Source organism: Hirundo rustica, chromosome 18, assembly GCF_015227805.2.
Source record: "Hirundo rustica isolate bHirRus1 chromosome 18, bHirRus1.pri.v3, whole genome shotgun sequence".
Lineage (NCBI taxonomy): Eukaryota > Metazoa > Chordata > Aves > Passeriformes > Hirundinidae > Hirundo > Hirundo rustica.
Window position 1 is genome coordinate 11,660,880 of NC_053467.1, and position 18,239 is coordinate 11,679,118.

The 18,239-nt window shown below is 59.3% G+C and overlaps 1 protein-coding gene across 2 annotated transcripts in view; it reads left to right on the top strand.

Moving 5' to 3' along the window:
* Positions 1-18,239, top strand: part of DNAH17 (dynein axonemal heavy chain 17) — a 31,958-nt gene that overhangs the window by 1,738 nt on the left and 11,981 nt on the right. Inside the window, exons 4-54 of one of the 2 annotated variants that reach the window (XM_058422912.1) lie at positions 38-137; positions 215-300; positions 447-572; positions 824-979; positions 1,057-1,140; positions 1,455-1,637; positions 1,893-2,009; positions 2,119-2,387; positions 2,504-2,699; positions 2,795-2,941; positions 3,189-3,297; positions 3,439-3,542; positions 3,637-3,777; positions 3,885-4,028; positions 4,201-4,383; positions 4,481-4,735; positions 4,826-4,995; positions 5,221-5,443; positions 5,523-5,639; positions 5,748-5,834; positions 6,040-6,192; positions 6,495-6,743; positions 6,975-7,097; positions 7,324-7,671; positions 7,751-7,842; positions 7,965-8,091; positions 8,310-8,462; positions 8,862-8,987; positions 9,100-9,207; positions 9,327-9,458; positions 9,743-9,903; positions 9,991-10,147; positions 10,401-10,505; positions 10,950-11,107; positions 11,591-11,729; positions 12,205-12,432; positions 12,574-12,711; positions 13,211-13,343; positions 13,526-13,653; positions 13,745-13,893; positions 14,078-14,360; positions 14,448-14,621; positions 15,201-15,408; positions 15,495-15,660; positions 15,743-15,845; positions 15,990-16,137; positions 16,238-16,329; positions 16,504-16,665; positions 16,758-16,922; positions 17,068-17,259; positions 17,597-17,863. In XM_058422912.1, coding sequence (XP_058278895.1) covers positions 38-137; positions 215-300; positions 447-572; positions 824-979; positions 1,057-1,140; positions 1,455-1,637; positions 1,893-2,009; positions 2,119-2,387; positions 2,504-2,699; positions 2,795-2,941; positions 3,189-3,297; positions 3,439-3,542; positions 3,637-3,777; positions 3,885-4,028; positions 4,201-4,383; positions 4,481-4,735; positions 4,826-4,995; positions 5,221-5,443; positions 5,523-5,639; positions 5,748-5,834; positions 6,040-6,192; positions 6,495-6,743; positions 6,975-7,097; positions 7,324-7,671; positions 7,751-7,842; positions 7,965-8,091; positions 8,310-8,462; positions 8,862-8,987; positions 9,100-9,207; positions 9,327-9,458; positions 9,743-9,903; positions 9,991-10,147; positions 10,401-10,505; positions 10,950-11,107; positions 11,591-11,729; positions 12,205-12,432; positions 12,574-12,711; positions 13,211-13,343; positions 13,526-13,653; positions 13,745-13,893; positions 14,078-14,360; positions 14,448-14,621; positions 15,201-15,408; positions 15,495-15,660; positions 15,743-15,845; positions 15,990-16,137; positions 16,238-16,329; positions 16,504-16,665; positions 16,758-16,922; positions 17,068-17,259; positions 17,597-17,863 — 8,064 coding nt within the window. The remainder of the gene's footprint in view (positions 1-37; positions 138-214; positions 301-446; positions 573-823; positions 980-1,056; positions 1,141-1,454; positions 1,638-1,892; positions 2,010-2,118; positions 2,388-2,503; positions 2,700-2,794; positions 2,942-3,188; positions 3,298-3,438; positions 3,543-3,636; positions 3,778-3,884; positions 4,029-4,200; positions 4,384-4,480; positions 4,736-4,825; positions 4,996-5,220; positions 5,444-5,522; positions 5,640-5,747; positions 5,835-6,039; positions 6,193-6,494; positions 6,744-6,974; positions 7,098-7,323; positions 7,672-7,750; positions 7,843-7,964; positions 8,092-8,309; positions 8,463-8,861; positions 8,988-9,099; positions 9,208-9,326; positions 9,459-9,742; positions 9,904-9,990; positions 10,148-10,400; positions 10,506-10,949; positions 11,108-11,590; positions 11,730-12,204; positions 12,433-12,573; positions 12,712-13,210; positions 13,344-13,525; positions 13,654-13,744; positions 13,894-14,077; positions 14,361-14,447; positions 14,622-15,200; positions 15,409-15,494; positions 15,661-15,742; positions 15,846-15,989; positions 16,138-16,237; positions 16,330-16,503; positions 16,666-16,757; positions 16,923-17,067; positions 17,260-17,596; positions 17,864-18,239) is intronic. The other variant, XM_040081668.2, reaches the window with a different exon arrangement.

The window sequence follows — 18,239 nt, forward strand, 5'->3', positions numbered from 1 at the left end:
GCCGCCCGTGCTGATCCTGACGCCTCTTCCCTGCCAGCTGCTCTCACCCCAAGTGACAGTGCTGTCCAAGACACTGGAGAAGGCTGACAGCTGCTACTTGCCATCGTTGCAGAACATGTTCAGGGCTGTCACTGGTGGTGAGGACCCATGACAAGGTGGTGGCTGTCCCCAACAAGGTGTCCTCATCCCAACACAGATTTTCTCCATGTCCCAGGTCTGGAGGAAGCCAGTGATGTCAGCCTCCACCTGCAACCGCTGCAGGCGCTGCTGGAGGAGATGGAGCAAGCAGATTACTCCCAGGTAAGTGATGTGTGGCAAAATAACCAGGCACAGCCTGGTGGCCTCCTCTGTGCAGTGGCAAAGCCCCAGAGGCTTCGGGGGGACACACCCCCCACATCCCCCCGGCTGTGCCACGGCCCCATGCTGACGAGGCTCTGCTCCCGCAGCTGCGGCCCTTCGTGCCCAAGGTGCTCTGCACTGTCTGCCTGCTCCGGGCTCACTGCGTGCACTACCACTCTCCTGCCCACATAGCCCGCGTCCTGCAGGAGATCTGCAACTTCTTCATCAGCCTGGTACAGCCCCAGGGCCAGCACCGACCCACCCCTGTCCCCTCCAGTTGCCTCTCTGGGCAGATGTGGAGAGTCCAGTCTCGGTGATGCCGAGACACCCTTAGACAAGGGAACAGCAGAGCCCGCCATAGGGCTGGGGAGAGTCTGGGGCAGGCACGGGCTGAAGGCAGCCACCAGCAAGTCTGCGGGGCTGAAAGGGGCAGGAGGAGCCTTCACGTCCTCCTGACAACGGCCCCTGCTTGTGTCTGTCCCAGACCTATAAATTCCTGAACCCAGAGGACATGCTGAAGGGGCTGCAAGGAGAACCCCAGGAGACCCTGGAGGGACTCAAATTAGCCATCTCCACCACAGAGAAGTTCTTCCAGTCCTACAGCACTTACTGCTTTGAGCTAATGCCCTCATTGTTCCCGGTGGGTGCAGGGATGGGGCAGGAACCTCTGAGCCCCTGCACACCAGCAGCAGACTGACAGCCCCTCTCCCCTCCCAGGAGCAGCCACAGGTCTGGGAGTTTCCCCCCACACAGATCTTTGGAAGGATGGACGCCTTCTTGCACAGGCTCGAGGACATCAAGGTGACAGCAGAGCTTTCAGGGCACAGTGCCAGCCTCAGTCAGCCCTTCCCTGCCCTGGGGATCCTGGGGTGGGGGCGGCACAGGGTGAACCCGGCTGCAGCCTGGGACCGCTGGCACAGTGGGATGTCACTGGGAGTTCAGGGACACCGTTCCCAGCACCGTTTCCCCCCAGCCCTGAGCCCCCATGGCAGGATGGGCACACCCTAAGCCACCCCTGTGGGGATGCTCCTCGGGCTGCTGAGCTGGGAGGACTCAGCCCTGTGCTGGTGCTGCAGCTCCTGCAGCCCGGGACAGGGGAAGCCGGGTAAAAGGAGGTTTACGCTTGCCAGGAGCTGTTCCAGGTGGCCGTCGACTTTCTGAAGCTGGAGAAGACGGTGCTGGGAGGGGTGCGAGGAAACTTCCTTGGTACCTGGGTGTTGCAGATCTCTGAGGAGATCTGTGAAGCCACCAAAGCTTTTGCCGAATGCAAATATGATCCTTTGGATCCCGATGAAGAGGTGAGCAGACGCTGGAGTGGAAATGTAATGGATGCTGGAATGGAGGTGTTAATATTGCCTAAGTGGAAAGAAAAAAAATCTCTTGTGAGAAGATGCTGCAGGGGGACGCATGGGGCTGTCCCACAGCAGCACAGGGCTGGCTCTGAGCAGGTCATAGGGCTCTGGACACTCCGAGTTCAGCAAATCCTTCCTGAAGGATTTGGGAAGGAGGCACAGGGGCTGTGCCACTTTAAACCATTTTGCTCTCAATGGCAGGAATGGAACAGAGACTATGCAGTGTTCCAGAAGAAGGTTGAGGATGCAAACAAGCAGCTGGCTGCCATCTTCTGCCAGGGCTTTGATGACTGTAACCGCCTGACAGCTGCCCTGAAGGTACCTGTGCCCCGGCTCAGCATCCCGGCACCCACAGGAACTGGAGCTCTCGCCCATCCCGGGGCTGCTCCGGGGCGCAGGAACCAGTGCCCGCCTCTCTCTCCTGCAGCTGGTGCACATGTTTGCCTCTGTGCTGGAGCGACCCCTGATCAGGGCTGAGGCTTCCCCCTGCTACTCGGCCCTGCTGGGAATGTTCGAGGCCGAGCTGGAGAGCGTGAAGGCGCTGTACGACACCCGGTTCGTGTCCCCACCACCGCCCACGGGGGCCCCAGCCGTCCACAAGAACATGCCGCCGGTGGCCGGGCAGCTGAAGTGGGCTCTGGAGCTGCAGCAGCGGCTGGAGGGGCCACACAAGGACTTGCTGGCCATCGACCACCCGTAGGTGCAGGTCCCCTGTCATCCCACGGGGACGTGGGGCAGCAGCGGGGCAGGATCCGGCCGGAGCGGGTCCCCTCCCGTGCCCTGCTGCTGCAGCTTTATTGTGGCTCTGACAGCGCCATGGCGAGTGCCGAGGCTGAGCTGGTGTCCGGGAAGTACGAGGAAATGATGGGGCTGCTGCAATCTTACAGCAAGAGGATCTACGAGGAGTGGGCAAGCGGTCCTGGCCAGGACTGCCACTTCAGCCTGGAGCAGCCCCTGCTCCAGAGGGACCCTGAGTCTGGCCTCCTCCGCGTGAACTTCAGCAGGAAGGTGGGTGCTGGCACGGGCAGCACCAGCAGCCCCTCGCCCTGCCTGAGCTCCAGGGGCCTTGCTGACGAGCCCTTCCCGGCTGCGCTGTCCCGCAGCTCTCTGCCGTCCTGCGGGAGGTGAAGTACCTGAAGATCCAGCAGCAGCCGGACATCCCAAGGAACGCTGAGAGCCTCTTTGCCCAAAATGAGACTTTTCAAAAGATAGGGGACAACCTGGAGCTCATCGTGGGCTGGTACAATGAGGCAGGTTCTGAAGGGGAGACAACCCAGCTGCTTTTCCAGGCTGAAAGGCACTGGGGGGGTTTGGGTACCGCAGGAACATCACCTCAGGTCCCTGCCCATCCTCTGGCTAAGCCAAGCTGTGGCTGCTGCTGTCCACCTCCTGCCCCCCACCACTGTGTTTCTGGGCTGGGGACCCTGTTCCTCAGTGCTCAGCGAGGACATGATGGCTCAGGTGAAGCAGCACTCACCTGTGGGTGTGTTGGCTCAGGTGAAGCAGCAGCTGATGCCAGTGGAGCAGCCGCTGCTGGCGAGGGAGCTGGAGGCCCTGGACGCCCGTCTGGCCAGTGCTGAGCGGTCTCTGTTCTGGAACCATGAAGGTATGGACCCCCACCTTGGCCATCCAAGGCTGGGGATCCTCCTTGTGCGTTTTGGGGGCTCCTGGTCTCCAGCACAAAGTAACCTCCCACTGCCCTGGGGGTGTCTCCACAATGTGCTCAACGTGTCCATTTCCCTCCCAGGTGTCATGGAATACATCCAGGAGATGAGGGAGACCCTGAATGCCCTGCAAAGACGGGTCCAGAGAGCGAAGCTGAACCTAAAGAACATCACCCAGCTGATGGAGGTAATGTTTGCTGGCACTTCACAGGCATTTTTCTGGGACACATCTGGCTGGGATTGTCCTTTCCCTGGCTCAGCTCCGTTCTCTCTCCCTGCAGGACTGTTCAGCCACTCCCTTGTTTGGAAGAAAGGACAACAAGGAAACGGCGCTCCTGGACCTCGACGGGAAAGAAAATGCCTTAGCTCAGCGCCGTGCTCTCATCGAGAGTACAGGCGAGAAGATCCAGGGGATGGTGAAGGTGAAACGTGGCCCTGGAGCATTGGATGGCTCACAGGGACATGAGGAAGATCTTGGACCTTTTGCTGGGTGTTCACTGACAAACAGCATCCGTTTTTCTCGTGGCAGGAGAACGCAGATCTGTTTAAGGCTGACTTGTCCTCGCGGATATGGCTGGACTATGTGCAATACCTAGACAGGATCGTGTTGGACGGGCTCTGCGCACTCGTCCACAAGTCCCTGCAGCTGCTGCTCACCAACATGGCCCCGGACGTAGGTCCCGGTGTTCTGGCAGTGGGTGTCCCTGTGCTGGGCTCGGGGTGTCCCACCGCTCGCTGTCAGTCTGGCCAGCGGCCAAACGCGGCTGTCCCCGCGCTCCCTGCAGCTGGCAGGGCTGTGGGGCTGTGGGACGTGGAGCCCCACAGCAGGCACTGACCCGTTTCAGGCCCAGGTGTCCCCGCTGTTCGAGGTGAAAATGGAGCTGTCCGAGGGCCGGGTGCAGTACCAGCCCTCCCTGGAGGCGGGGAGCGGCGACAGCTTCTTGGTGCTGGTGGAGGGGCTGCTCGGGGACATGGAGGCGGTGGCAGCCTCCATGCCACGGCTGCTGAAGGACGCGGTCAGTTACAAGGTGAGTTCCTCACAGGCAGCAGCTCCCGGCTCGGCAGGAAGCGGGTGAGGGTGCCCGGTGTCCCCAGCCGGTCCCCGAGCTCTGCCCGTCCCTTCAGGCGGCGCTGGAGGAGCAGGCGGATCTCATGAGGATGCAGGAGAAGCTGATGTCGCTGGTGGTCAGCACCATGGCGGAAGGTGAAGAATTCAGTGCCAGCTTTGAGGAGCACTCCCACCTGTGGCAGGAGAGCCCCGAGGAGTTCCTGCATCGCTTCCTCACCTTGGGCAGTGCCCCCGGGGAGGGGGAGGCGGAGCCGCCGCCAGAGAAGCCTTTGGCGCCCGGGATACCGCCCCTGCAGCTCTTTCAACAGGAGGTGTGGGATGGGTGCCTTGAGATGTGCTGGGTGCTTGGGGTGCCCTAGAGGAGGTGCCAGCCGCAGACTATGACCCCTTCCTGTCCCCAGATCGACGCACTCGAGGGACTGCACGAAGAGCTGACTGAGTTTGAGGAAACCAAGGTGTTTGGGGGGTGGCTGCAGAGTGACTGCCGCCCCTTCAAGAAGGCGCTGCTGGCTGCCATCAAGGGCCAGAGCCTGGTGCTCCGGCAGTACCTCACCCACCACGTCACCAGCAGGTAAGGGCTGGCGAGCCCTGGCGCAGGGACGGGCGCTCCCAGTGACTGAAGCCCGGCTAAGCCGAGGCACAGGCACCACGGTGTGCTGGGGCAGGGCTGACCCAGGGAGACAGCCCTGAAAGTGCAGGTTCCAGGCACCTTCAGGGGTGAGTTTCTGGAGGGTCATGCCCTGCAGAGTGAGCCCCAAGCCCCAGGGACACCTGGTGAGCACCATTGTCCTCTCAGTCTCCAGGAGTTGCAGGATTTCATCGAGGAGTCCACTGCCGGCTTGAGTAAACCTCTGGAGGAGGGAGACTATGAAGGGCTGGTGGCGGTGATGGGCCACCTGGCGAGGGTCAGGGAGAGGCAGGAGGCCACTGACGTCATGTTTGAGCCCTTGAAGGAGACAGTTGCGGTGCTCAAGACTTACGGGGACAAGATGCCGGAGGAGATCCACCTGCTGCTCAAGGTAGGCTGCTGAGGGTGTGGGGGGCTGGGCAGGGGCTCCCTGGGGCCAGGCTGGTGACCCCACATGGTGCCCGCTGCAGAAACTGCCCGAGCACTGGGAGAACAACAAGAGGCTGTGCCTGCGCGTGGCGGATAACGCGGCGCCCCTGCAAGCCGCCGAGGCCGCCATCCTCCGCAAGAAGTGCCAGGACTTCGAGGTGCCCGCCTGGGAGGGAGGCAGCTCCTCAGCACCTCTGGGAGGACTCTGCTGCTCTTCCCAGCCGCAGGGTCCTGGCTGCCCTCATGAGCCCCATCCTCCCACACAGGTCCAGCAGTTCGCCTTCCGGGAGAGTTTCCAGGGAAAAGCCCCTTTCTCATACACAGAACCAGACCCCTACAAGTCACTGAACAGGGTAAGGAAGGGGAGGACACCAGGGCCACTGCTGTCCCCACTGGCACTGCCTGGCCACGCTGGATGCTGGGGAGGGGCAGCCACTCCAGGTCTGGCTCCAGCTCCCAGGCTGACAGGAAGGGTCTGGCCCTGCAGCAGGGACGGGGCCCCTGCTGGAATAGAGGCATACAGTCCCTGGCCGACACCTTTTCCTTTCCTCCATGCAGGAACATAAGAGCATCGCGGCCTTGGAGAAGGAGATGGAAGCCCTGGCCACCTCAGCTGCATTGTTTGAGGTGTCGGTCCCAGAGTACAAACAGCTTAAAAGGTGTCGCAAGGATCTGCGCCTGCTGAAGGAGCTCTGGGACATGGTCACCCTGGTATGTGCTGCGGTCTGGAGCCAGGGTACAGCGCCCAACGCTGCTCCCAGGCAAGGGCTGGACAGCAGGCTGCTCTTGCAGCCAAAGGTGCAGAGCTGTTGCAGCTTCTCAGAGAGCTCAGTGCCATCAGAGGGAGGATGAGACAAGGGGCAGGTTACATCTGAAGCAGGTCTGCATGGTGTGTGCATGGGTGGGGGGCCCGGTGGGCACACAAGGTGTGTGGGCACTGGGCATGCTGCTCCTCTTCCCAGGCAGGAGTGCTTGTGCTAATCACGTGTTGTGAAAATGTATCCTGCCTCCAGGTGAACTTGAGCATCGCCTCCTGGAAAACAACCAGGTGGGCGGAGCTTAACGTTGAGGATATGGATATCGAGTGCAAGAAATTCGCTAAAGACATCCGGAGTTTGGATAAGGAGGTGAAGAGCTGGGACGCGTTCACGGGGCTGGACAGCAGCATGAAGAACATGATGACGTCCCTGCGCGCCGTGAGCGAGCTGCAGAACCCAGCCATCAGGGACCGGCACTGGCAGGAGCTCGTGCAGACAACCAAGGTGCTCCCGAGTCCTCCCACCCATCCCTGGCCCGGGAGGCTTCAGGCACCTGCCTGAAGGAGCCCAGGAGGCTCCCAAGATTCACGCCCAGCAAGGGAAGGGTGCCATTGGGTTTAAATCTGGCCACATGCAAACACCTGTGTGGGGTGTCTAAATGTGGTGTTAGTGAGCTGCTGGACTGCCTCTCTGTGGAGGGGAGTCCACGTCCCAACCATGCTGGTTCTGCTCCAGGTGGAATTCACCATGTCCGAGAGCACCACCCTCGCGGATCTGCTGCAGCTGAACCTGCACAAGTTTGAGGAGGAGGTTCGGGGCATTGTGGACAAAGCGTCAAAGGAGGCTGGGATGGAGAAGGTAAATGGGGCTCGGCTCCTCCCCTGCTTTGCTGAGACCCCTGTGCCAATGCGACGCTGTGGCTGTCAAGGGTTTGTGCCCCGGTTCCTGGGGCTGGAGCCCACAGGGAGCACAGTGAGCTTGTGGAGCCCACGCCTGGAGCAGGCGCCCCTCTGTGCTCCTGCTTCCCTGCCGGGGCTGGGCCCAGCACCACGGCATCCAGCTCATCCTCGTGCCACAACTGCAGGTGCTGAATGCCCTGGACACGACTTGGGCAACAATGGAGTTTGAGTATGAGCCCCACGGCAGGACCCAGCTCCCACTGCTCAAGATGGATGAGGCACTCATTGAGACGCTGGAGGACAACCAAATGCAGCTGCAGAATGTGCTGGCCTCCAAATACCGAGCCTTCTTCCTTCAGAGGGCACAGGACTGGCAGCAGAAGCTGTCGACCAGTGACACTGTTATCAACATCTGGTTTGAGGTACAGAGGAAGTGGAGTCACCTGGAAACGATCTTCATAGCATCTGAAGACACACGCAGTCAACTGCCAGAGGAGTCGAAGAAATTTGATACCATTGACAAGGATTTCCGGGTGCAAAGCCCATTCCCCCTCTTCTTTTCCCTGCACCTCTCTGCCTGTTCAGGTTGGCTGAAGTGTTTTTCCTCTCCAGGAACTAATGGCTGGTGCAGTACAAACTCCCAACGTGATTGAATGCACCAACAAGCCCGGGCTGCACACCCAGCTGGAAGAGCTGCAGGACAGGTAAGGACCAAGGAGGCCAGAGGAAGAGGGTGATTCCCCTGAAGCATCAGCGAGACAAGGACAGAGCAAAGAGAAAAACTGAAATACGGGGGTTAATGGAAGGTGTTTCTGTGTTCTGCCAGGCTGGCAGTCTGTGAGAAGGCCTTGGCTGAATACCTTGAGACCAAAAGACTGGCTTTTCCCCGGTTCTATTTTGTTTCCTCTGCGGACCTACTGGATATTTTATCGAAGGGGACCGAGCCCGTTGAGGTATAGGCTGTGTGTGAGCATGAGGATGAGTCCTGTGCCATTTCCCTGCACTTGTCTGAGCAGTTTTAGAACATTTTTCACTCTCATGGGCAAAACGCCATCCCTGATCCCCCTTCCTGGGGGAGCAGTGCCCAGGGAGCACCCGGGGTAGATCCGATTGCTGACCACACCTCCACACGTGCAGCGGATCCTGACAGTGGCCGTGCCTCTGCTCTCAGGTGTCCCGGCACTTGACGAAGCTGTTCGACAGTTTGGCCAAGCTGGAGTTCCTGCAGGGCTCAGACAAAAAGCCTCAGAAGATGGCCCACGGGATGTTCAGCCGGGACGGGGAGTACGTGCCCTTCGATGCAGACTGTGACCTGTCCGGCCAGGTCAGCTGAGCTTCCTGGAGACTCTGCAGGCTGGGGCAGGGGGCAGGTGGAGGATGGGGATGAAGCTTTTGCTGGTTGTGCGCTAACAGCCTGGCGGGAGTATAAAAATACAATTACAAAGATTTTTGGCCAAAACCCCCAGGAACGGCACCTGCATTGTAGGTACAGAGCAGCAGAGTCATGTGAACCTGCTCAGCCTCACAGTCCCTCGAGGGCTGCAGAGTGGTTCCACCTTGGCTGTGTGCCCTCAGACCACCCCTCATCGCACCCCTTGGGCTGTGCCCTGCAGGACCAGCACCAGACTCTCTCCTGTGGCATACTGCCATGTGCACGGGGCGGTTTGTGCAGCCTGGGTGGGCAGGGAGCACTGGCTCAGGTCTGCTGGATGCGACCCTGCAGGTGGAGGTCTGGCTGAACCGACTGCTGGAGCGCATGCGCTCCACGCTGCGCAGCCTCATCCCCCTGGCCCTGGGCACCTATGAGGACAAGCCACGGGAGGAGTGGGTGTTTGACTACCCAGCACAGGTGGGTGCTGCCGCATGGGGCCAGGCTGAGCCGGCTCTGAGAGGGACAGAGACCCCGGGCAGGCACAGCAGGTTCCTCTTCATGGCCGTGTTGTCCCCGTGGTCTGCTGCAGGTCGCTCTCACGTGCACCCAGATCGCCTGGACCTCAGAGGTTGGTGTTGCCTTTGCGAGTCTGGAGAAAGGTTACGAGAACGCCCTGAAGGATTATAACAAAAAGCAGGTTGGCATCATCCGCACCTGACCTGGAGCCAGCCCGAGCCTCTCTGCCAGGCCAGGGGTCATCGAGAGGTGGACAAATGAGGGCATCACCTCCATGTCCATTATTTCTGTCCTTCCCAGATAGCTCGGCTGAATGCCCTGATTTCCCTGCTCCTTGGGAACCTGAGCGCTGGAGACAGAATGAAGATCATGACAATCTGTACTATTGATGTCCATGCAAGGGACGTCGTGGCCAAAATGATCCAAACAAAGGTATTTGGTACCAGAGGGGATTTTTGCTGCAGCATCTCTCATAACTTTGGAGCACGGATTTCCTGTCATTCTATTACTTTCGGGCCGGGCACCTCTGTGGGTGGGTGTGGACTGGGCTGGGCGGTGAGGAGGGATCGTCCTCCGGCACCCCAGCATGGCGCCGGGACCCCTTTGCACAGTGTCCTTATCTGGGAGGTGGCAGACGGTCCCGGGGCGCGGGTGTGTCGCTGTCCCAGCCGGCCAGGGCGGGCAGTGCCTCTGCCCCACCGCCAGCTGCCCCGCAGGTGGAGAGCTCCCAGGCATTTGCCTGGCAGTCCCAGCTCCGGCACCGCTGGGATGACGGGGAGAAGCACTGCTTCGCCAACATCTGCGACGCTCAGCTCCTGTACGCCTACGAGTACCTGGGGAACACCCCCCGCCTGGTCATCACCCCCCTGACGGACAGGTTGGGGCTTGGCTCCCCACACCTCCCCTGCCCCCGGCACTGTGGCCACGCCACGGGCCCTGCTGAGCCCCGGCGCCCTCCCTGCAGGTGCTACATCACCCTGACACAGTCCCTTCACCTCTACATGGGGGGAGCCCCCGCTGGCCCTGCAGGCACCGGCAAGACTGAGACCACCAAGGACCTGGGCCGGGCCGTGGGCATCATGGTCTACGTGTTCAACTGCTCCGAGCAGATGGACTACAAGGTAGGGCGCGGGACAACGGGATGGTGGCACCGAGGGGACAAACGTGGGGTCTCCAAGACAAGGGGACCCTGAGTTTGGGTCTATGGGAGCCCAGGGGACCCTCGGCAGTGGGGGGAAATTCTCCAGGGAAGAGCACAATCTGTAAGGCGTGAGCAGGTCTCAGCACTCGGGTTTTGTCACCAAATCCCCCACTGCAGCTGCCGTGAGGGATCGCAGTGCCTGAGCCCTGTCCCACTGCTCTGTTTCTCTCCAGTCCTGTGGGAACATCTACAAAGGACTTGCCCAGACAGGTGCCTGGGGCTGCTTCGACGAGTTCAATCGCATTTTGGTGGAGGTCCTGTCTGTCATTGCGGTGCAGGTGTGCGCTGTCCCCACGACCCCGTGGCACTGGGTGCCAAAGAGACTTCCCCGCTCGTGTCCTGGATGCTGCCCCAGTTAAACCCAACTGGCAGGACAGTTTGCCACTGTTCTCTCCACTATATGCTGTTTGGACACAGGGTGGGGGTGGAAGCACAGCAGGGCAGGAGATTTGGGCACGGTTAAACCTCACAGCCCAGCTGTGTCCCATTCTGGTGACCTGTCACCCCCCAGCTCTGCCATCACCTGGGACAGGGAGTTGGGGTGATTCGGAAGGAGCTGGTTTAAGGCCAGCTCTCCTGCTGCTGTGGCTTCAGCAAGATCTCAATATTATTCCTGGCACAGCCGAACCCTCAGGCTCACCTTGGGGAGCAGTCAGGGCCATCCAGGGCACCGGGCAGGGAGCTGGGAACTGCCAGCACCAACACCTCTGTTCACCTGGCAGGTGAAATGCATTCAAGATGCAATCCGTTCCAAGAAGAAAACATTCAACTTCCTCGGGGAGACCATCTCCCTGGTCCCATCGGTTGGGCTGTTCATCACCATGAACCCTGGTTATGCCGGGCGGACAGAGCTGCCTGAGAATCTGAAAGCTCTGTTCAGGTGGGTCAGTGCTGCTGCAGCACTTTCCTCCCTGCTGGCACTCATGTGCCACGTCCACAGCGCGACCTGAGCCAAGGGTGTTTGTGTGCACGGGTGGCCCTGGTGTGAGGGAGCCCCTGGCACCATCCTGGCACTCCCCAGAGGTGGCCAAGCGGGCTCTGCATGGGGGGTTGCCACCCTCAACTACAAATCCAATTGGGAGTTGACAAAATGGTGGTGGAGCACTGGAAGGGGAGGCAAAGAGATGCTGTGGGACCCCTGTCCTTGGTGAAACTCAGCCTGTGACTGCGGAAGGGCTGGTGTGCCCCAGTCCGGTGGAACAGGAGCCCCACTCGGAGAAGGAGCCTGGGCAGGAGACCCCAGCGAGTGTCACTGCAGCAACTGACTGTTTGTTACACTGGAGACTTGGGGGCAAACCTTGGGAGCTGTGGGAGGGTAAGGACGTGGTTAGCAGCCCTGACAACTGCAGCTGCTCCTCTCCAGGCCCTGCGCTATGGTGGTCCCCGATTTTGAACTGATCTGCGAAATCATGCTTGTGGCAGAGGGGTTTCTCGATGCCAGGCTCCTGGCAAGAAAGTTCATCACTCTCTACACACTCTGCAAGGAGCTGCTGTCCAAACAGGTAATTGACAATATTACACAGTGCTGTCTGTGAGAGGAAAGAGTCCATTGATCACTAAACCTGACACACTGAAGTGGGAAGACCCACTTCTACCTGGAGCATCATATGGCACCTTTCTGCCTTCAGGAAGGAATCAAGAAGCCCAAAAGCAGAATAGCTTGGAATTAGAACTTTAGAATTAGAGTTAGAATTAGAATTAGGCCAGTTAAGGTGAGAGCATTCAGATATTCATTTCAAGAGAGGTGATTTACACTATAAACGTGTCTCCAAGAGGAAGGTCAGATTCCCAGTTCCAAATCGCCCCCATGACTGACAGAGGCTTTTCCTGTAAAAAAGCTCAGTTTAGGTCCAGCCCAGCGGGTGCCGTGTGGATGACCGGGCTGGGGGCCGAGGCACAGGGTGATCCTCTGCAGTGCTGTGTGAAGCAGTTCTCCCTCACCAAAGTCAAATGGTGATTCTCTGCTCCCTGTCACAGGACCACTACGACTGGGGGCTGCGGGCCATCAAGTCCGTGCTGGTGGTGGCAGGCTCCTTGAAGAGGGGGGATCCTGGCTCTGCAGAGGACCAGGTTCTGATGAGAGCTTTACGAGACTTCAATATCCCCAAGATCGTGACAGATGACTTGCCTGTGTTCTTGGGGCTGATTGGAGACCTGTTTCCAGCGCTGGATGTTCCCAGGAAGAGGGATCTCAACTTTGAGAAGGTGCAAGCCCAAGCATGGCACCATTGCCAGAGACGTCCCAGTCCCAGCAGGATCCAGAGGCTGACGGTCTCTGGGGTTGGCCAGCTCATCTCCAGGGTCTCTGCAAGGCTGCTGGTGGTCAGTGCCTGCTCTCCCTCCCAGGTCATCCGTGAGTCTGTGCTGGAGCTGAAGCTGCAGGCAGAGGAGAACTTCGTGCTGAAGGTGGTGCAGCTGGAGGAGCTGCTACAAGTGCGACACTCCGTCTTTGTCGTCGGCAATGCCGGCTGCGGCAAGTCCCAGGTAGCGGCCAAACCATCCTGAGGACATGGGGCCCCTCTGGGCTCAGCCCAGTGTGTCCCATGGCCCCCACAGCCTCTTGGTGAGGGCCCTCAGACCCCGGCTCTGGCAGAGGACAGCAGTGCAGCCGTGGCCATGCCAGGCCCTCAGGCACTGTGTGTGCCAGCCTGACCCATGCAGCTGAGCAGGTTTGGGATGCACAGCTCAGGGGCTGCCCAAGACACCCAGGAGCAGAGCAGGGACAGAGAGCAGCCAGGGGCACGCTCTCACAATGGATCCTGGGTGTGCTGTGGTGCCAGCAGGATGACAGGACAGGGCTGGCAGGGCCCGGGCTGCCACAGTGCCCTGTCCAGGAGCTGGCTCTGCAGAGGGGCTCAGGTGCTTTCCCAGAAGCAGTCCGGGTGGGAGCAGGGCTCCGTGCCCCCCCTCTGCAGGCGGCCGAAGGCTGTGGGATCGCCCTGCTGGGATCAGCACCTGTGGCAGCACCATCCTCTCTCCGCAGGTGCTGAAGTCTCTCAACAAGACGTACAAAAGGCTGAAGAGGAGGCCGGTCACTGTGGACCTCGACCCCAAGGCTGTGACCTGCGACGAGCTGTTTGGGATCATTCATCCAGCCACACGGGAATGGAAGGATGGTGAGACACCAGTGCTGTGAGCTCAGTTTATGGGATGTGAGATGGAATGGGAAGACTTTTCCTTGGGGCTCTTTCCCGGAGTGGGAGAGAGAAGGAATATATTTCATGGGAGCACCAGTCCCACATGCCCTCCAGCAAATGGCTGTGTGTGGAGAGGAATAACCCGAGTCTCTGTGGGGCAGGTCTGTTCTCCACAGCAATGCGTGACCTGGCCAACATCACGCACGATGGGCCCAAGTGGATCATCCTCGATGGAGACATTGATCCCATGTGGATCGAGTCCTTGAACACAGTCATGGATGACAATAAGGTTGGTGCCATCACACCCCAGGGGTTTTGCTCGCTTTTTATCTCGGGGAGACCAACTCCAGACATCCCTCACAATGAGCCACTTCCCCCAGGTTCTCACCTTGGCCAGCAACGAGCGCATCCCCCTCACTCCCACCATGCGGCTCATCTTCGAGATCAGCCACCTGCGGACAGCCACGCCGGCCACCGTGTCCCGGGCCGGAATCCTCTACATCAACCCCGCAGACCTGGGCTGGAACCCGTGAGCTGGGCAGGGATGGGATGGGATGGGATGGGATGGGATGGGATGGGATGGGATGGGATGGGATGGGATGGGCAGGGATGGGATGGGATGGGACGGGACGGGACGGGATGGGATGGGATGGGATGGGATGGGATGGGATGGGATGGGATGCTCACTGCAGCCCCGCTTGTCTCTCCCGCAGCATTGTGACCAGCTGGATCGAGACAAGGACAGTGAAGTCTGAGAAGGCTGCTCTGACCATCCTCTTTGACAAGTACCTGCCACCATGCCTGGAGAAGCTCAGGTCTGGGTTCAAGACAATCACCCCTGTTCCTGAGGTCACGGCCATACAGACAGTTCTGTCCCTGCTAGAATGTTTCCTGACACCAAAGAACGTCCCAGCAGACTCACCCCGGGAGCAATACGAGCTCTTCTTTGTCTTCGCCTGTATCTGGGCCTTTGGTGGGGCCTTGTACCAGGACCAGGTACAGCCACGGGACTGCCCAGCACCTGCCCCAACCCCACATCCCATCACATGTCTGGGGTCTCAGTGACTCTGTTTTGTCCTCCAGCTAGTGGATCACCGCCAGCAGTTCAGCAAGTGGTGGCTGACAGAATTTAAAACCATCAAGTTTCCTAATCAGGGGACAATTTTTGACTATTACATTCATCCAGAAAAAATGACATTCAATCCCTGGGATGAAAGAGTGCCAGAGTTTGAGCTCGACCCCGACATCCCCTTACAGGTATTTCTCACAAGCGCTGTGTTTACATGATTGGTTTGACTATCACTCCACAGCGATCCATGGAGCACCATCAGGATTTGGACTGGTAGCACCCATCACACCCGATGGCTTCCTGTGGTTCCCTTTACCCCACAGACGCCTCAGGCAAGGGCTCTGAGTTCCATGTCTCCCTTACCTTCAGATTAACCTGCAGCTTCAGAGAGTCTCGCAAAGTAGCTGTGACTATTGCCTGAGTGCAAAACGTCCTTTAGCACTCTATTAGTGTTTCCTACAGAGGCATCCTGGGGGGTTTTCTAAGCTGTCAGGGAAATGGGGGAGGAACTGTGGCTGTGGGGCAGTTTCAGGAACTGTCCATGTTGTTCTGTGTAATAACTTGGGTTTGGTCAGGAAGTCCTTAGAATAATAGAGCATGCAAGACATGTTGCTTTAGAGAGGGACCAGGCTTGCATGCAGAGAGCTGCCTGTTGGAGCTGCCAGGAGTGCTGTGCAGGGCTCTGGCACGCTGCCCGCTGCCCCAACAGAGGATCCTGCCTCTGCCAGCGCCGGGGCAATGCAGGGACTGACAGTGCCTCTCCCCAGGCTGCCGTGGTGCACACCACAGAGACCATTCGCCTCCGCTACTTCATGGACCTGCTGATGGAGAAGCAGCGGCCGGTGATGCTGGTGGGGAATGCAGGGACGGGAAAGTCAGTCCTGATGTGGGACAAGCTGGAAGCGCTCAGCACAGACGAGTATCTGGTGCAGTCTGTGCCCCTCAACTTCTACACAACCTCGGCCATGCTGCAGGGTAAGGCCAGCAGCTGGCCCCGCACCGGGCTGTGCCGCGGGGTCCTGCAGGGCCGACCCCTCACCCACCTACTCCTCTCACTGCAGCCGTCCTTGAGAAACCCCTGGAGAAGAAATCAGGAAGAATTTTTGGCCCACCTGGCACCAGAAGGCTGATCTACTTCATCGATGACATGAACATGCCAGAAGTGGACAAGTACGGCACCGTGGCACCACACACACTTATCCGGCAGCACCTGGACCACGGGCACTGGTGTGTGCTGGATGGGCGCAGCGTGATGGGGGAACCTGTCCCCATCCCTGGGGAAAGCGTCACAGCGCTGGTCCCTGCGCAGGTACGACAGGAACAAGCTGACCCTGAAGGACATCCGCAATTGCCAGTACGTGGCCTGCATGAACCCGACCGCCGGCTCCTTCACCATCGACTCACGGCTGCAGGTGTGCAGGACCTGGCGGCAGGGCTCCACCTGCACCCTCGCTCTCCAGAGGGCGGGATGAGGCAGGGGACCCCGCAGTGCCAGCTGGCTGCATCAGCCCCTTGTGAAGCACAGTGCCCGCGTCAATTTCTGCCCCTTTCTGCAGCGCCACTTCTGCGTCCTCGCCGTGTGCTTTCCCAGCCGGGAGGCTCTGCACACGGTGTACGGCACCATCCTGCAGCAGCACCTGGCCCGGCAGAGCGTGCCAGTGCCTCTCCAGAAGATGCAGCCCCAGCTGGTGGCAGCAGCGCTGGGTGAGCCTTTGCCACGCTGGGGTGGGACAAGCCCCTGGGGAAGGTAGGCTCAGGGGTCTCTGGGGACCTGGGCCCTGCTCAACCCCTGTCCTGCCAACAGCCCTGCACCAGAAGGTTGCCTCCAACTATCTGCCAACAGCCATCAAGTTCCACTACATCTTCAACCTGAGGGACCTCTCCAACATATTCCAGGTAATGGGAGAGCTGTTTGTTCTAAAATATCCTTATTCCTCCCTTTCCTCATCCCACCTCCCTGCAGAATACCATGTCCCTGAAAAGGGCTTTGGCCTCTTCCCAGAGCAATCCTTTGCAATCAGCTAGAGCAGCGCTAAAATTACCCTAAGGGCCATGGGATTTGTTTGTCAGGGGCTACTTTTCTCCACCCCCGAGTGCCTGAAGACCCCTGTGGACTTGGTGCGTCTCTGGCTTCACGAAGCAGAGAGGGTGTATGGAGACAAGCTTGTCGATGAAGAGGATCAGTACAGCTTCAAGAAGCTGCTGTCAGACATCTGCAAAGCCTCCTTTCAAGTAAGTTGTGCTGGAAAAGTAGAGTGCTCCGTCCCAGTGGTGCCCCCAGGTGCCCCACAGCTGAGCCCCACGGCTGGAATTGCCTCTCCCAGGACCTCAATGAAGATTTGATGTTCGCCAAGCCCAACATCTACTGCCACTTTGCCCAGGGCATGGATGACTCCAAGTACATGCCAGTGGCAAGCTGGGCAGCTCTGAATGACCTGCTTGGGGAAGCCCTGGACAGCTACAATGAGGTGAACGCAGCGATGAATCTGGTGAGTGCCTGTGGCAGGCAGCTCTGCCCTGGAAAGGTGGGACGGTGGCATCGCACTGCTTGGTTGGGTTGGTGCCTTGTGGGGCACTCGCTGCTCTTTCTGCCCTGATGCAGAGCACTGAACTTTCCTCTCCTGTTTTCTTCAGGTGCTCTTTGAAGACGCAGTGTCTCACATCTGCAGAATTAGCCGGATCTTGGAGTCTCCTCGGGGCAACGCACTGCTGGTGGGGGTGGGAGGCAGTGGAAAGCAGAGCCTGGCACGGCTGGCAGCTCACATCAGCAACCTGAGCGTGTTCCAAATCACGCTGAGGAAAGGCTACGGCATCTCAGACCTGAAGGTAGGAGCAGCTTTGGACCCTGGCTCAGGGCCACCTGCAGCGACAGTGCCTGGATGAGCTCACAAGGCTCTGCTCTCCCTGTGACACTGTGTTTGCACACGAGGATCTGCCCACAGGTGACACAGTGCTTCCCCAGCCAGGCATGGGCAGGAGCTACTGGTGACAGCAGGGGTGGTGGTGTGGGCAGCCCAGGGGCTGGACCTGTGCCTGAGCAGAGCACCTGGCGCCAGCTCCTTCCCAAGGCTCCTTCCCAAGGCTCCCTTCCAGCTCTCCGGGTCACTTTGGAGAATACCTCCTGGGGGCTGACCTGGAGGGTGACAGTTTCTCTCTGTCCCAGCTGGACCTTGCTGCCCAGTACATCAAAGCAGCTGTGAAGAACATCCCCGGCGTGTTCCTGATGACAGACTCCCAGGTGGCTGAAGAATCCTTCCTGGTTGTGATCAATGATTTCCTGGCGTCCGGGGAAGTGCCAGGCCTCTTTCAGGATACTGACCTGGAAACCATCATTGCATCCATGAGGCCTCAAGTGAAGTCCCTTGGATTGGAGGACACAAAGGAAAACTGCTGGAAATTATTTATAGAAAAAGTCAGGCGCCAGTTAAAGGTGGGTGTTTGCTGTCCAGGTTGGTTTGTCTGTGCCCCTGATTTGCCTCATCCAAAACCTCTTTGCAACAGGCCACAGAACACGGAGGTTTCATCCCAGGATGGTGGGTTTGGGCAACAGGTGTTTTCAGAGACTGCCCAGGTGCTGCGAGCCCAGAGACACAGGGCAGAACAGCCCTGTACTGACCTCCCTGGGGGCAGAGAGGGTCACACACCATGCTGGGCCCTCCCAGGGACACCCACACCAGCACGGTGCTCAGCTGCTGACCACAGCCACCAAAGGGGACCCAGTTCCAGCCCCGGTGAGAGCCACAGGGTGCCAACCACAGACCGCCTCACGCATACTGGGAGTTCATGGGAAGGCAGCAGATCTCAGG